This window comes from Pseudorca crassidens, chromosome 20 (assembly GCF_039906515.1).
Source record: "Pseudorca crassidens isolate mPseCra1 chromosome 20, mPseCra1.hap1, whole genome shotgun sequence".
In the NCBI taxonomy this organism is placed as follows: Eukaryota; Metazoa; Chordata; class Mammalia; order Artiodactyla; family Delphinidae; genus Pseudorca; species Pseudorca crassidens.
The window spans coordinates 35,141,578-35,157,165 of record NC_090315.1 but is presented as its reverse complement, the minus strand read 5'-3'; the positions used below and the strand labels follow the sequence as shown (position 1 = coordinate 35,157,165).

The 15,588-nt window shown below is 42.3% G+C and overlaps 1 protein-coding gene across 7 annotated transcripts in view; it reads left to right on the top strand.

Moving 5' to 3' along the window:
* PSME3IP1 (proteasome activator subunit 3 interacting protein 1) overlaps positions 1 to 14,555 on the top strand; it is a 41,850-nt gene extending 27,295 nt beyond the window's left edge. For all 7 annotated transcript variants that reach the window (XM_067719523.1, XM_067719524.1, XM_067719520.1 and 4 more), the window contains one exon: positions 14,185 to 14,555. In XM_067719523.1, the coding sequence (XP_067575624.1) occupies positions 14,185 to 14,402 (218 nt within the window). In that variant the 3' untranslated portion in view covers positions 14,403 to 14,555. The remainder of the gene's footprint in view (positions 1 to 14,184) is intronic.
* The last annotated feature ends 1,033 nt before the right edge of the window (positions 14,556 to 15,588 follow it).

Sequence of the window (15,588 nt, the reverse complement as noted above, 5' to 3'; positions counted from 1 at the left end):
TGGGATCTTCCCGGACCAGGGCTCGAACCTGTGTCCCCTGCATTGGCAGGCGGATTCTCAACCACTGCACCACCAGCGAAGTCCCACATACTGATTTGAGTATGTTGAACCATCCCTGTGACCCTGGGATGAATCCAACTTGGTCGTGGTGTATGACCTTTTTTATGTGTTTTTGGATTTGGTTTGCTAATATTTTGTTGAGAATTTTTGTGTCTATATTCATCAAAGATATTCGCCTGGGGGCTTCCCTGGTGGTGCAGTGGTTGAGAATCTGCCTGCTAATGCAGGGGACACGGGTTCGAGCCCTGGTCTGGGAGGATCCCACATGCTGCGGAGCAACTAAGCCCGTGAGCCACAGCTACTCAGCCTGCGCATCTGGAGCCTGTGCTCCGCAAGAGGAGAGGCCGCGATAGTGAGAGGCCCGCGCACTGTGATGAAGAGTGGCCCCCACTTGCCACAACTGGAGAAAGCCCTCGCACAGAAATGAAGACCCAACACAGCCCCAAATAAATAAATAAATAAAAATTTTTTAAAAATCAGAGAGAACATTTCCCAAAAAAAAGATATTCGCCTGTAATTTTCTTTTTTTGTAGTGTCTTTGTCTGGTTTTGGTATCCAGGTGACGGTGGCTTCATAGAATGTCACCTCATTGGGAGTGTTCCTTCCTCTTCAGTTTTTTGGGAGAGTTTGAGAATGATTGCTATAAGTTCTTTGTATGTTTGGTAGAATTTCCCAGTGCAGCCATCTGGTCCTGGACTTTTGTTTGTAGGGATTTTTTCTTTATTACAGATTTTATTTCATTTCTAGTGACTGGTCTGCTCAAGTTATCTGTTTCTTCTTGATTCAGTTTTGGTGGCCTGTATGTTTGTAGGAAAGTTGAACATTTCTTCAAGGTTGTCAGATTTGTTGGCATATAATTGTTCACAGTATTCTCTTATGGTTTGTTGCACTTCTGTGATATCTGTTGTGATTTCTCTGCTTTCACTTCTTATTTTGTTTATTTGGGTCTTCTCTCTTTTCTTCTTGTCGAGTGTGACCAGAGGTTTGTCAATTTTGTTTACCCGTTCAAAGAACCAGCTCTTGGTTTTATTGATTTTTTTCTATTGTTTTTTTAACTTCTATTTTATTTATTTCCTCTCTGATCTTTCTTATCTCCTTCCTTCTGCTGACTTTAGGTTTTGTTTGTTCTTCTTTTTTTTCTAATTCTTTTAGGTGGTGGACTATGGTGTTTATTTGAGATTTTTCTTGTTTCCTAAAGAAGGCCCCTATATTGCTATGAACTTCCTTCTGAGAACTGCTTTTGCTGCATCCCATGGATTTTGTATGGTTGTGTTTTCATTGTCATTTGCCTCAAGGTATTGTTAAATTTCTTCTTTGCTTTCATTGTTGATCCATTGGTTTTTTTAGTAGCATGTTGTTTAGTCTCTACGTAATTGTTTTTTTGTTTTGTTTTGTTTTTGTTTCTTTTTCAGTGGTTGATTTTTGGTTTCATGCTATTGTGGTCAGAAAAGATGCTTGAAATAATTTCTGTACTCTTAAATTTGTTTAGGCTTGTTTTGTGCCCAAGTCAACCCTAGAGAATGTTCCATGTGCACTTCAAAAGAATGTGTGTTCTGCTTTTTTGGGATGTAATGTCCTGAATATATCAATTAAGTCTAACTGTTCTATCATTTAGGATCTCTGTTGTTTTATTGATTTTTTTGTCTTGAAGATCTGTCCATTGATATGAGTGGGGTGTTAAAGTCTCCTACTATTGTTGTATTCCTGTCAGTTTCTCCCTTTATGTCTGTTAGTATATGTATTTTGGTGCTCCTATGTTGGGTACATATATTTTGAAAAGTATAATATCCTCTCCTTTTATTGATCCTTTTATCATTATGTAGTGTCCTTCTTTATCTTTGTCTTAAAGTCTATTTTGTCTGAGTATTGTGACCCCCGCTATCTCGTCATTTCTGTTTGCACAAAAGATGTTTTTCCATGCCCTCACTTTTAATCTGTGTGTGTCCTTTGCCCTGAAGTGTGTCCCTTGTAAGCAGCATATTGTAGGCTCTTGGTTTTTTTATCCAATCTGCCACTCTGTGCCTTTTTAAAAAATTTTTTAAAATTTAATTTATATTTTTATACAGCAGGTTCTTATTAGTCATCAGTTTCATACACATCAGTATATACATGTCAGTCCCAATCACCCAATTCATCACACCACCATTCTGACCCCCCTGCGGCTTTCCCCCCTTGGTGTCCATACGTTTGTTCTCTACATCTGTGTCACAACTTCTGCCCTGCAAACCGGTTCATCTGTACCATTTTTCTAGGTTCCACATACATGCGTTAATATACGATATTTGTTTTTCTCTTTCTGACTTACTTCACTGTGTATGACAGTCTCCAGGTCCATCCACGTCTCAACAAATGACCCAATTTCGTTCCTTTTTATGGCTGAGTAATATTCCATTGTATATATGTGCCACATCTTCTTTATCCATTTGTCTGTCGATGGGCATTTAGGTTGCTTCCATGACCTGGCTATTGTAAATACTGCTGCAATGAACATTGGGGTGCATGTGTCTTTTTGAATTATAGTTTTCTCTGGGTATATGCCCAGTAGTGGGATTGCTGGATCATATGGTAATTCTATTTTTAGTTTTTTAAGGAACCTCCATACTGTTCTCCATAGTGGCTGTATCAATTTACATTCCCACCAACAGTGCAAGAGGGTTCCCTTTTCTCCACACCCTCTCCAGCATTTGTTGTTTGTAGATTTTCTGATGATACCCATTCTACCCATGCTTTTGCTGCATCCCATAGGTTTTGGATCGTCGTGTTTTCATTGTCATTTGTCTCTAGGTTTTTTTTTTTTTTTTTTTTTTTTTTTGCGGTACGCGGGCCTCTCACTGTTGTGGCCTCTCCCGTTGCGGAGCACAGGCTCCGGACGCGCAGGCTCAGCGGCCATGGCTCACGGGCCCAGCTGCTCCGCGGCATGTGGGATCCTCCCGGACCGGGGCACGAACCCGCATCCCCTGCATTGGCAGGCGGACTCTCAACCACTGCGCCACCAGGGAAGCCCCCATGTCTCTAGGTATTTTTTGATTTCCTCTTTGATTTCTTAAGTGATCTCTTGGTTATTTAGTAACGTATTGTTTAGCCTCCATGTGTTTGTGTTTTTTACGGTTTTTTCCCTGTAATTCATTTCTAATCTCATAGCGTTGTGGTCAGAAAAGATGGTTGATATGATTTCAATTTTCTTAAATTTACTGAGGCTTGATTTGTGACCCAAGACGTGATCTATCCTGGAGAATGTTCTGTGTGCACTTGAGAAGAAAGTGTAATCAGCTGTTTTTGGATGGAATGTTCTATAAATATCAATTAAACCTATCTGGTCTATTGTGTCATTTAAAGCTTCTGTTTCCTTATTTTCATTTTGAATGATCTGTCCATTGGTATAAGTAAGGTGTTAAAAGTCCCCCACCGTTATTGTGTTATTGTTGATTTCCTCTTTTACAGCCGTTAGCAGTTGCCTTATATATTGAGGTGCTCCTATGTTGGGTGCATATATATTTATAATTGTTATATCTTCTTTTTGGATTGATCCCTTGATCATTATGCAGTGTCCTTCCTTGTCTCTTGTAACATTCTTTATTTTAAAGTCTATTTTATCCGACGAGTATTGCTACTCCAGCTTTCTTTTGATTTCCATTTGCATGGAATATCTTTTTCCATCCACTCACTTTCAGTCTGTATGTGTCCCTAAGTCTGAAGTAGGTCTCTTGTAGACAGCATATATATGGGTCTTGTTTTTGTATCCATTCAGCAAATCTGTCTTTTGGTGGGAGCATTTAATCCTTTCACGTTTAAGGTAATTATTGATATGTATGTTCCTATGACCATTTTCTTAATTGTTTTGGTTTGTGTGTGTGTGTGTGTGTGTGTGGTATGCGGGCCTTTCACTGTTGTGGCCTCTCCCACTGCAGAGCACAGGCTCCAGACACGCAGGCCCAGTGGCCATGGCTCATGGGCCCAGCCGCTCCGTGGCACATGGGATCCTCCCGGACAGGGGCACGAACCTGCGTCCCCTGCATCGGCAGGCAGACTCTCAACCACCGCGCCACCAGGGAAGCGCCTTGGGTTAGTTTTATAGGTCCTTTTCTTCTCTTGTGTTTCCCACTTACAGAAGTTCCTTTAGCATTTGTTGTAGAGCTGGTTTGGTGGTGCTGAATTCTCTTAACTTTTGCTTGTCTGTAAAGCTTTTGATTTCTCCATCGAATCTGAATGAGATCCTTGCTGGCTAGAGTAATCTTGGTTGTAGGTTCTTTCCTTTCATCACTTTAAGTATATCATGCCACTCCCTTCTGGCTTGTAGAGTTTCTGTTGCGAAATCACCTGTTAACGTTTTGGGAGTTCCCTTGTATGTTATTTGTCGTTTTTCCCTAGCTGTTTTCAATAATTTTTCTTTGTCTTTAATTTTTGCCAATTTGATTACTGTGTGTCTCGGCATGTTTGTCCTTGGATTTATTCTGTATGGGACTCGCTGCACTTCCTGGACTTGGGTGGCTATTTCCTTTCCCGTGTTAGGGAAGTTTTCGACTATAATCTCTTCAGATATTTTCTCAGGTCCTTTCTCTCTCTCTTCTCCTTCTGGGACCCCTGTAATGCGAATGTTGTTACGTTTAATGTTGTCCCAGAGGTCTCTTGGCTGTCTTCATTTCTTTTCATTCTTTTTTTCTTTATTCTGTTCCGCAGCAGTGAGTTCCACCATTCTGTCTTCCAGGTCACTTATCCGTTCTTCTACCTCAGTTATTCTGCTATTGATTCCTTCTAGTGTAGTTTTCATTTCAGTTATTGTATTGTTCATCTCTGTTTGTTTGTTCTTTAATTCTTCTAGGTGTTTGTTAAACATTTCTTGCATCTTCTTGATCTTTGCCTCCATTGTTTTTCCGAGGTCCTGGATCATCTTCACTATCATTATTCTGAATTCTTTTTCTGGAAGGTTGCCTATCTCCACTTCATTTAGTTGTTTTCCTGGGGTTTTATCTTGTTCCTTCATCTGGTACATAGCCCTCTGCCTTTTCATCTTGTCTATCTTTCTGTGAATGTGGTTTTTGTTCCACAGGCTGCAGGATTGTAGTTCTTCTTGTTTCTGCTGTCTGCCCTCTGGTGGATGAGGCTATCTGAGAGGCTTGTGCAGGTTTCCTGATGGGAGGGACTGGTGGTGGGTAGAGCTGACTGTTGCTCTGGTGGGCAGAGCTCAGTAAAACTTTAATCTGCTTGACTGCTGATGGGTGGGGCTGGGTTCCCTCCCTGTTGGTTGTTTGGCCTGAGGCAACCCAGCACTGGAGCCTACCTGGGCTCTTTGGTGGGGATAATGGCCGACTCTGGGAGGGCTCACGCCAAGGAGTACTTCCCAGAACTTCTGCTGCCAGTATTCTTGTCCCCGTGGTGAGCCACAGCCACCCCCCGCCTCTGCAGAAGACCCTCCAACACTAGCAGGTGGGTCTGGTTCATTCTCCCCTGGGTTCACTGCTCCTTCCCCTACTACTTTGTGTGTGCCCTCGAAGAGTGGAGTCTCTGTTTCCCCCAGTCGTGTCCAAGTCCTGCAATCAAATCCCACTGGCCTTCAAAGTCTGATTCTCTAGGAATTCCTTCTCCCGTTGCTGGCCCCCCAGGTTGGGAAGTCTGACGTGGGGCTCAGAACCTTCACTCCAGTGGGTGGACTTCTGTGGTATAAGTGTTCTCCAGTCTGTGAGTCACCCACCTAGCAGTTATGGGATTTGATTTTACTGTGATTGCACCCCTCCTCCCATCTCATTGTGGCTTCTCCTTTGTCTTTGGATATGGGGTATCTTTTTTGGTGAGTTCCAGTGTCTTCCTGTCGATGATTGTCCAGCAGTTAGTTGTGATTCTGGTGTTCTCACAAGAGAGAGTGAGCGCATGTCCTTCTATTCTGCCATCTTGGTTCAGGCTCCCTTATTTATTTTCAGTTTGGATGATCACTATGTCTTTTGATTGGAGAATTTAGTCCATTGACATTTAAGATAATTAATGATAGATATGTATTCATTGCCATTTTAAACCTTGTCTTCCTGTTGATTTTAAAATTCTTCTTTGTCTCTTTTTGTTTTTCCTTTTGTGGTTTGGTGATTTTCTTTCGTATTATGCTTCTGTTCTTTTTGGTTTTTGTGAATCTATTGTATGTTTTTGATTTGTGGTTGCCCTGTTTTTCAAGTATGTTAACCCCTTCGTATGTCTACTTGCTTTAGACCGGTAGATAGGCCCAAACACATTCTAGAAAAAAAAAAAAATCTACATTTTCTTACTCTCCTCCCCCACATATTATGATTTTAATGTCCCCTTTTGCATCTTCATGTTCATCCTTTTGCTGTTCATTGTGGTTATCATCACTTTCACAGAAATTTTGTTTTTTTTTTTTAATCTGTGTACTGTCTTATTTATGTGATTTACTTTCCAATTGTGATTTTCTCTTTCCTATAGATTCTTACTACTTTCTATTTAGAGAAGACCTTTCAATATTTCCTTTAGGATAATGTCAGTATTGCTGTATTCTTTTAGTTTTTACTTGTCTGGGAAATTCTTTGTCTCTCCCTCTGTTCTAAATGATAATCTTTCTGGGTAGAGTATCCTAGGTTGCAGATTTTTCCCTTTCAGGGCTTTGAATATATCTTGCCATTCCCTTCTGGCCTGCAATGTTTCTGTAGAGAAATCAGCTGGTACCCTTATGGGTGTTCCCTTGTGATTCTTTGTTTTTCTCTTGCTGCCTTTAGAATCATCTCTTTAACTTTTGCCATTTTTATTACAATACATCTTGGTGTAGGTCTGTTTGGGTTTACCTTGTTCAGGATCCTCTATGCTTTCTGTATCTGGATATCTGTTTCCTTCTTCAGGTTTGGGAAGTTTTCAGCTGTAATTTCTTCATTTTCAATCCCCTTTTCTGTTTCTTCTTCTTATGGGATCCCTATTATGCATAGATTGACATGCTTTATATTATCCCATAGGTCTCTTATATTGCTTTCATTTTTTTTCATTTGGGTTTTTGTCTGCTGTTCTAATTAGGTGATTTCCGTTATTCTATCTTCTAGATCACTTATTCGTTCTTCTGCATTATTCATTCTACTATTCATAGCCTTTCAGCTTTCATCTCTTCAAATGAATTCTCTGATTTTTCTTGGCTTCTCCTTATAGTTTCTAGTTCCTTTTTACAGTAATCTACATTTCTATTGATAGCCTTTCTTAATTCCTTCAGTATTTTCATTATCTTCTTTTTGAACTTGGTGTGTATTAGACTGAAGATGTCTGTTTAATTGTTTATTCTTTCATGGGAATTCTCTTGATCTTTTAATTGGGAGTGGTTCCCCTGCTTCTTCATTTTACTTATATTTCTCTTGCTCTATGAGTTTAGGAGAAACAATTATCTACTGTGGTCTTAGAGGGCTATTTTTAAGTGGGAACATCCCCGTATAGCCTCTGTGGGTTTAATATTTTTTGGTGTGAGGGCTGCTTTTAGTATGGATGCTTGCCACCTCTTTTCTCAGTGTATGCAGGCCATTATCCCCTTGCTAGGAGGTGTGACTGATGCTGTGGTAATTAGAGCCTGCACTGGCTATTGAGCGGGCCTCCTCTTTGCTCTGTGGTTGTCACTGCCCTGTCCAGGGTAGGGCCTGCTCCCTAGTTGTTGGAGTAGAAGCCCCCAGCTCCATTTCTGAGCTGTGTTTCTGATCTGTGGTGTGAGGTAGGCGGGATTGGAGTGCTTCCACTGGGAGAGGAGCCACTGAGTATTCCTCCGCTGGAGCCATTCACCTGTGAGTGTGCTCTGTTTTGTCACCTTTCATCCGTTGTGTGGGCTCACAGAGTACACTGTTGTTGGCACTGCCCTAGGCCCCACCTCAGTTGTGGGTATGCCGGCAGTTGGCCCTGGTGCCTCTCAGACTTTGTTTTCACAAGACCACTAGTGCAGATCCACTGAAGTCGTGTCCCAGGACTGCAGTAGTTGCACGCCTTGACCTGCTGTGGGAGCTATGGAAGCAGCTCAGACCCCTGTGTGTACGCGCCCTCAAAGCCCATAGCTGCTAAGGCCAGACCTGTCCCAGCCACAGGAGCACCAGCTGTCCGTTCAGATGTTCCGCAGGCACTGAATTCACAAAGCCGGCAGTGTAGGTGTAAATCTGCGGTTTGCACGGCCGTGGGGAGAGATTTCAGCTCTGCTTCCTAAGTTGCACGACCCCTGGGGCTCAGCTGTAATTTCAGCCCCACCTCTGCGTGTGGGCAACCCACTGGCATCTGTTCCCAAGACCACTGAGGCAGCGGCCGGAGCTTGCAAGCCTGCTCTGGTGGGAGGGGGCCGGAGCAGCTTTAATGCCTGAGCTGGCCTGGGGTGGGGCCCCGCATGGAGCCCAAGGAAGCAGCAGACGGCAGGTGGGGAAAGAGGCTGCAATGTTGGCCCCACCCCTTCCTTTTGCATGCCACATAACAATCGCGCTTCGCTTCTCTGGCAGCCCAGGGTTCTGCCACCAACACTCCTGGTTGCAACACCCCACACTCCAGCCCCTTCAGGCTGTCTCCACACAGCCAACAGCAGTCTTCTCCCCAGGTCTGTCCTCTAAACCCCGTGTTCCAGCACCCATCCCCTGCCCATACCAGTGGACATGCCTTTCAGGCTGGGGTGTGCAGAGTGGTGACACAGACTGTGTAGGTCTCTCTCTGTCCTGCCTGCCACTAACTAGTTGTTGCGCTCTCCTTCTGAGCCTCTGAAGCTTCTTTTTTTGTCCCAGCTGATCTCCCCACCCATGAGGGGACTTCCCAGGGTGTGGGAACCTCTGCTTTCCTTCAGCTCCCTCCCAGGGGTGCCAGACCCGTCGTACTCTCTCTCTCTCTCTTTTTTTTTCCTTTTGTCCTACCTGGTTACATGGAGATCTTTTTTGTCCTTTCAGGTGTTTGAGGTCTTCTGCTAGTGTTCAGTAGGTGATCTATGAGAATTGTTCCATTTGTAGATGTATTCTTGATATATTTGCAGGAAGAGCTTGAGTTCTACATCCTGCTACTCCACCATTTTTATTCCAATCCGACAATTGGTTTTTTTTAAAAGTAGTATCCAAGGAAGGATTAGACATTGTATTTGGCTTATATGGCTTAAAAAAAAAGATTGAGATATAATCCACATACCATAAAATTCACCCTTTTAAAGGATGCAGTTCAGTGGTTTTTAATATGTTCAGAAGAATGTGTATTTATCACCACTATCTAATTCCAGAACATTTTCATCACTGCAAAAAGAAGCTCCGTGACCATTAGCAGTTATTCCCCATTCTTCCCCATTCTTCCCTCTCCACAGCCACTAGCAACCACCAGTCAACTTCTGTCTCTATGGATTTGCCTTTTCTGGACATTTTTTATAAATGAAATCATGCAATATAGGGCCTTTTGTGTCTGACTTCTTTTCACGTAACAATGTTTTCATAGTTCATGTTGTGGCATGTATCAGTGCTTTTTACAGCTGAATAATATCCCATTTTATGGTATGCTACCTTTTTGTCCGCTCATCAGTTGATGAACAGTTGGGTTGTTTCCACATTTGGGCTGTTACAAACCATGCTGCTGTGAACATTCATGTCCAAGTTTTTGTGTTAAAAACTGTTTTCAGTTCTCTTGGGTATATACCTAAGAGTGGAATTGCTGGGTCATACAGTAAATCTATGTTTAACTTTTTGAGGAACAGCCACACTGTTTTCCACTGTAGCTGCACCATTTTTATATTCTACCAGCAGTATATGAGGGTTTCAGTTTCTTTACATCCTTATCAACAGTTGTTACTGTGTTTTTTATATCCATCCATTGGGTGTGAAGTGATACTTTATTGTGGTTCTGATTGGGGTTTCCCTAATGACTAATGATGTTGGCATTGTGTACTTAATGGCCATTTTTTTTATCTTCTTTAGAGAAATATCTACTCATATCCTGAGCCTACTTTAAAATTGGGTTATTTGTCTTTTTAGTTTTGAGTTGTAAGTGTTCTTTATATGTTATGGATGCTAGACACTTGTCAGATGATTTATAAATATTGTCTCTCTGTGGGTTGTACTTTCACTTTCTTGATAGTGTTCTTTGGAGCACAAAAGTTTTACATTTTGATGACATCAATTTATTTTTTCTTTGGTTGCTTGTACTTTAAATGTCATATCTAAGAAACAGTTGCCTAATTCATGGTCATGAAGATTTACGCTTACATTTTTTTCAAAGAGTTTTATAGTTTTAACTCTTACATTTTGATCTTTGACCCATTTTGTGTTAATTTTTTGACTCAATAATTTGTTGAAAGGACTGTATTTTCTCCCACTGAATTGTCATGACACTTTGTTGAAAATCAGTTGAACAGCATGTTTGGGTTTATTTCTGGACTAACTTTTCTCTTCCATTGATTTGTATGTCTATCCTTATGCCATCACCACACAGTTTTGTTTTTGTTTGTTTTTGTTTTGTTTTATTTTTGGGCCATACTGCACGGCTTGTGGGATCTTAGTTCCCTGACCAGAGATTGAACCCAGGCCCTGGGCAGTGAGAGCATGGAGTCCTAACCACGGGACTGCCAGGGAATTCCCTACCACACAGTTTTGATCATTCTAGTTTTGTAGTAAGTTTTGAAACCAGGAAGTATCAGTCCTCCAAGTTTGTTCTTTTTCAATATTGTTTTGCTATTTGAGGTCCCTTGCATTTCCATATGAATTTTGGGATGAACTTGTCAATTCAGGCAGCTGGGATTTTGATAGGGATTGCTTGAATCTGTAGATCAGTTTGGGAATATTGCCATTTTATGGCATCTTAACAGTAGGCTAATCTGCCTTTTCAGTCTCATCTAACCTATGGGTTCTTCCTCTTTCTTAATTTATTTTTTGTTTCATGTATATTTTACTTGTGAAGAAACTGGGCCTCTGCCCTGTGGAGTTTCCTGCACTCTAGATTTTGCTAATTGCATCCCCATGGGATTCCTTTATATCCTGTGTTTCCTATAAAATGGTAATTAGGTCTAGAGCTTGGTCAATTCACGTTGATTTTTTGGCAAGATTTACTTAATATGTTGTTTTGCATTTCCTATCATCATTTTTTTTTTTTTTTTTTTTTTTTGCGGTACATGGGCCTCTCACTATTGTGGCCTCTCCCGTTGCGGAGCACAGGCTCCAGACACACAGGCTCAGCGGCCATGGCTCATGGGCCTAGCTGCTCCGCGGCATGTGGGATCTTCCCGGACCCGGGCATGAACCCGTGTCCCCTGCATCGGCAGGTGGACTCTCAACCGCTGCGCCACCATGGAAGCCCCATCATCATTATTTTAATTAACATACTCTTCTGTTCATTGCTTACTTACCTTGGGAATCATAGCATACCTGTGCATAAAGAGCTTCTTCATTCCTTTTTAAGGCTGTGTAGTAATCCATTGTATGGTTGTACCATAGTATATTTATTTTGTTTTTTATTGATGAACATTTAGATTGTTTCCATTCTTTCTCTATTATGATGTTTCATTAAATAACCCTGTACATGGATCATTGTTCACATTTGTAATATGTCAGGTTAAATACTTAGAAGGAGAATTATTGAGTCAGATATACATTTGTAACTTAGAAAAATATTGCCAAATTTGCCTCCTACACTGGAAGGCAAAGTCTTAACCACTGGACTGCCAGGGAAGTCCCAGTTAACTGCTTTTGGAATGAAATTTGTTTGAGTTGCAATCTCTTTTCTTTCTTGAAACTTCCTAGATAATTGGGAGATTTGGTCCTTTTGCTTAAACTCTGCTAATGCTCCTGTTGTCCAGATTCCTTGGGTTACATTTCTGTGGCTGGCTTCCATCCTTCCCTTAGGCTGGCTCTAGTCCTCCAGAGGTACTCAGAACTTGATCTTTCTTTTCTAAGATAGACCCTAAAATTCAATTCACCCTTGAAGTACTTAATAAAAGGACACATTTCACTGAGTAACTTCACATAAATTACTTTTCTGAGTAACTGATTCATACCCTTATGATATCGGTTTTTTTTGTTTTTTTTTTAAACAACCCGATTTTTCTCACAGAATACTGAAAGTATCCTTGTATGTGTGAAAATAGTAATACAATGAATGTTCAGGTAAATGAATGGTTTTTAATTTGATGTTATGTCCCAAATTTTCACATTTCCCCCACCCCCACTCCCACCCCTAAAATTTAGCCATTTGCAGTGAAACTCTGTTATGCATTTTCCTGCATTCTCACACATTGTGAATGTTGGCCTGCTCTGTGCCAGGCCGTCTGCTCTATGCCCAGGGGATGGGATAGAGAAGAAGGAGCCCTTGTCCTCCAGAGGCTTATAGTCTGAGGAGAATATGGATAAGGAGAAGATAGCCATTAGGACTGTCAGTCTTCTACAGCCTTCCTGGCTATAATACAGGGATTACAGAGGTAAGAGGGGCTGGTCCTTCTGAATTGAATGTCCTAGGATACTCTTTGAATTGTGGCATTTGGCTTTCTTAACAGTTGTCTAAATAGGTAGTTATATGTACCTAATAGTAAATTGAAAAGGGACACAAGAGTGTGGAATAAAAAGTTAAGTTTTCCCTGGTCCTCAGCCACTCAGTTGCTCTCCCCAGAGCAGCCACTGTTACCAGTTTTTAATGTATTTTTTCATACATTATCATGCATATTTAATGTCCCCCCCCAGATTATAACTTGTACTCACCCTTGCCTTTTTCATTTAACACATGGTATCTTAGAGATCATTCAATACCATTACACACAGAGATGCTTTATTCTTCTTAATGGCTGAATACTAGTCCATTACACTGGTCCTCTATTAATGAACCTTTTGGTTTCTACTGTCAACAGTGCTGCATGAACATCATTTAAGTGTGAAGGACTTAGCCGAATTATCCTACGTTCCCTCAGCAACATATATAGATGCCTACTCCTCCTTATATTGTTTATTCTTCTATGTTTAAAAGTCATTTGTTTCTTTTTCTGTGAACTATTCGTGTCTTCTGTCTACTTTTCTGTTCAGTTGTTGGTTTGTTATTGGTTTTGGAAGAACTCTTTATATCGTAAAGAAATTAGCTTTTGTGATACTTATTGTAAATATTTGCCTGTTTTCTTGTAGCCTTGTTACCTCTTGTAGCCTCTGCAATCATTGTGAGCTCTCACTTTCCTACATCTCCATGTTTTCACATTACTTATCTATAGCAGCTTCCTTCCCTTATTAGTACTTCCTGTATAAGCAAATGAACTACGTATACTGGCTGTTGGAGATCTCTCTTTGCTTCTCAGTGATATTTTTTGCTTACTCCTGATTTCATATACTTGGAACCATGTATCCTTTTCACATTTACATGAAGTGTTAGGGGTTTGTTAAGGCAAAACCCTAGAAGGTAATATGCTTGTCAGCCTGATACAGTGTTTGAACTCCAACCCTTACTCTGCGGTGAGCTCTGGGATCATTTTAATACATTATCTTTTGATTCAAATTTAGTTTAATGTTTTCTACTCTAAGTGGCCTTTAACCTTAGCTGGGTTTTGGACCTCCCTCATCAGCAAAATGGGGGATATCTATATACCAGGTTGTTGTAGTGATTAAATGAGGCTGGAAACAGGGAAGAAAAAGGGGTGGAGGAGAGTTCTTAACTTTTCCTCTAACCTTCAAGTCCTGTGTTTTCTAGGTTGAGGCTTTCTGCATGGAGCTGCTGCTGTGACTCTGGGTTTTCTGGGGCAAAAAGAGCCCCAGCTACTTGGTGATATTCTGCATGGTCTTAAAATGTTCTCTGCTGTGGCTTCAGTTTTCTGAGTTGTAAACGAGGAACATTAATATGAGGATGGCAGGGCTTCCCTGATGGCACAGTGGTTGAGAGTCCGCCTGCCCATGCAGGGGACACGGCTTCGTGCCCCGGTCTGGGAAGATCCCACGTGCCCCGGAGCGGCTGGGCCCGTGAGCCATGGCCGCTAAGCCTGCGTGTCCGGAGCCTGTGCTCCACAACGGGAGAGGCCACAGCAGTGAGAGGCCCGCGTACCACAAAAAAAAAAAAAAAAAATGAGGATGGCGATAGTGTTGACTACATAGGGTTGTTTTGAGGCTTCCAACATAAAGCCCTCTACACATGGAAAGCACACCATCACCTTTGGAAAAGGGTGATGAAGTAACAGTCCTGCCTCCTTTTTTGCAGAAGCCCCTTCCTGCGTGTCTCTTGGAAGCACATCTCTGAGTGGTCCCTCCATCCACTGCCCCTCCGCTGCCGTCTGTATCGGCATCCTCCCAGGTTTGGGTGCCTACTCTGGGAGCAGCGACTCTGAGTCCAGCTCAGACAGCGAAGGCACCATCAACGCCACTGGCAAGATCGTCTCCTCCATCTTCCGAACCAACACCTTCCTCGAGGCCCCCTAGTTCCTCTGTTCTTACCGCAGGGAGCTCCTCCCCAAGAATAGACTGGACAGTTTATTCTGCCTACAGGCATTACCTCCCACAGAAAAGTCCTTTGCCTGCTCCCTGTGCACACCGTGACATTTTTAACCTCATCTAAAAATGTGCCAGAATCCACTTGTGGCCCGACTTGTGTTTGTTTTCTTTTTCTACTCCAGTATGGATGCCCAAACCTGTCCCACAGCCTCTGTCCTCACTGTTGTAGTAGGGCAGAGGTCAGGGCCCAGCAGAAATTCCACTAAGAATGCCCTGGGAAGACAGGTACCAAGCGGCTTGCAAAGGGTTTGGGTTCTGTTGCTTTCTTGTTTTTTGTTTCTTTTTTTTTTTCTTTCCCAACGCCACAAAGAAGCAAGGACAGTTATTGAACAGGTATCATTTAAAACATTCTATTCTAGACGAAGGCGCCGTTTGACTATACTGTGTTGTGGAGTGTGCAGGGGGGAGAGAAGGTCCCAGGTGATGGAATGGCGCACTGCCCTGGAACTAACCTATTCTTGATGTTGTGTGACTAAGTAAAGGTTCTAAACTACATCTGCAGGGGGTGTCACTTAACACTCATGGTTCATTGTGAAGTTTTCCCTTACCCTTGGCTATTCCATCTCCCTCCACCTAATCCCATTTAAGACTCTAAACCTTAGAGAAACAAACATAGGCCTTATTTTGTTGTAGCCAGAGATCAGAAGTGCTGGTAGGTGTGTGGATGAGGTGACTTATTTCTGGCAGCTCCTGGAATTCTAATATGGCAAGCCAGGGGGACCCACCTGCATATTCTGGCTCTAACCTGTTGAGGCCCCTCTCTGTTGGCTACATTTCTAGTTGTGGCCTCTAACTATGGAAGCTGTTTCTAGACTAAAGGTGCTACGCTTGTCCTTTCCTCTGCTTTGACCTGCTGCCCTTCCTGCTCTTCCCTTCCCATACAGAGCAGCCAAGACCCAGACATGCTGCTCCACCTCCATCCCCTAAAGGGAGGCAGGGAAGGGCAGGGGGAGACAAGGTGTGGAGGCCCTGAGGACAGAGGTAGGCCATGAGCTTTTAACAACAACAAAAAGCTGTAGGCTCCCCTGCTTCAGAAGAGTGAGCCTGTACGGTTCTTTCCTCCGCTGGGTTCCTACGTCAATTGTTTCTACTTCCTTGGGTGTGAGACGGAGAG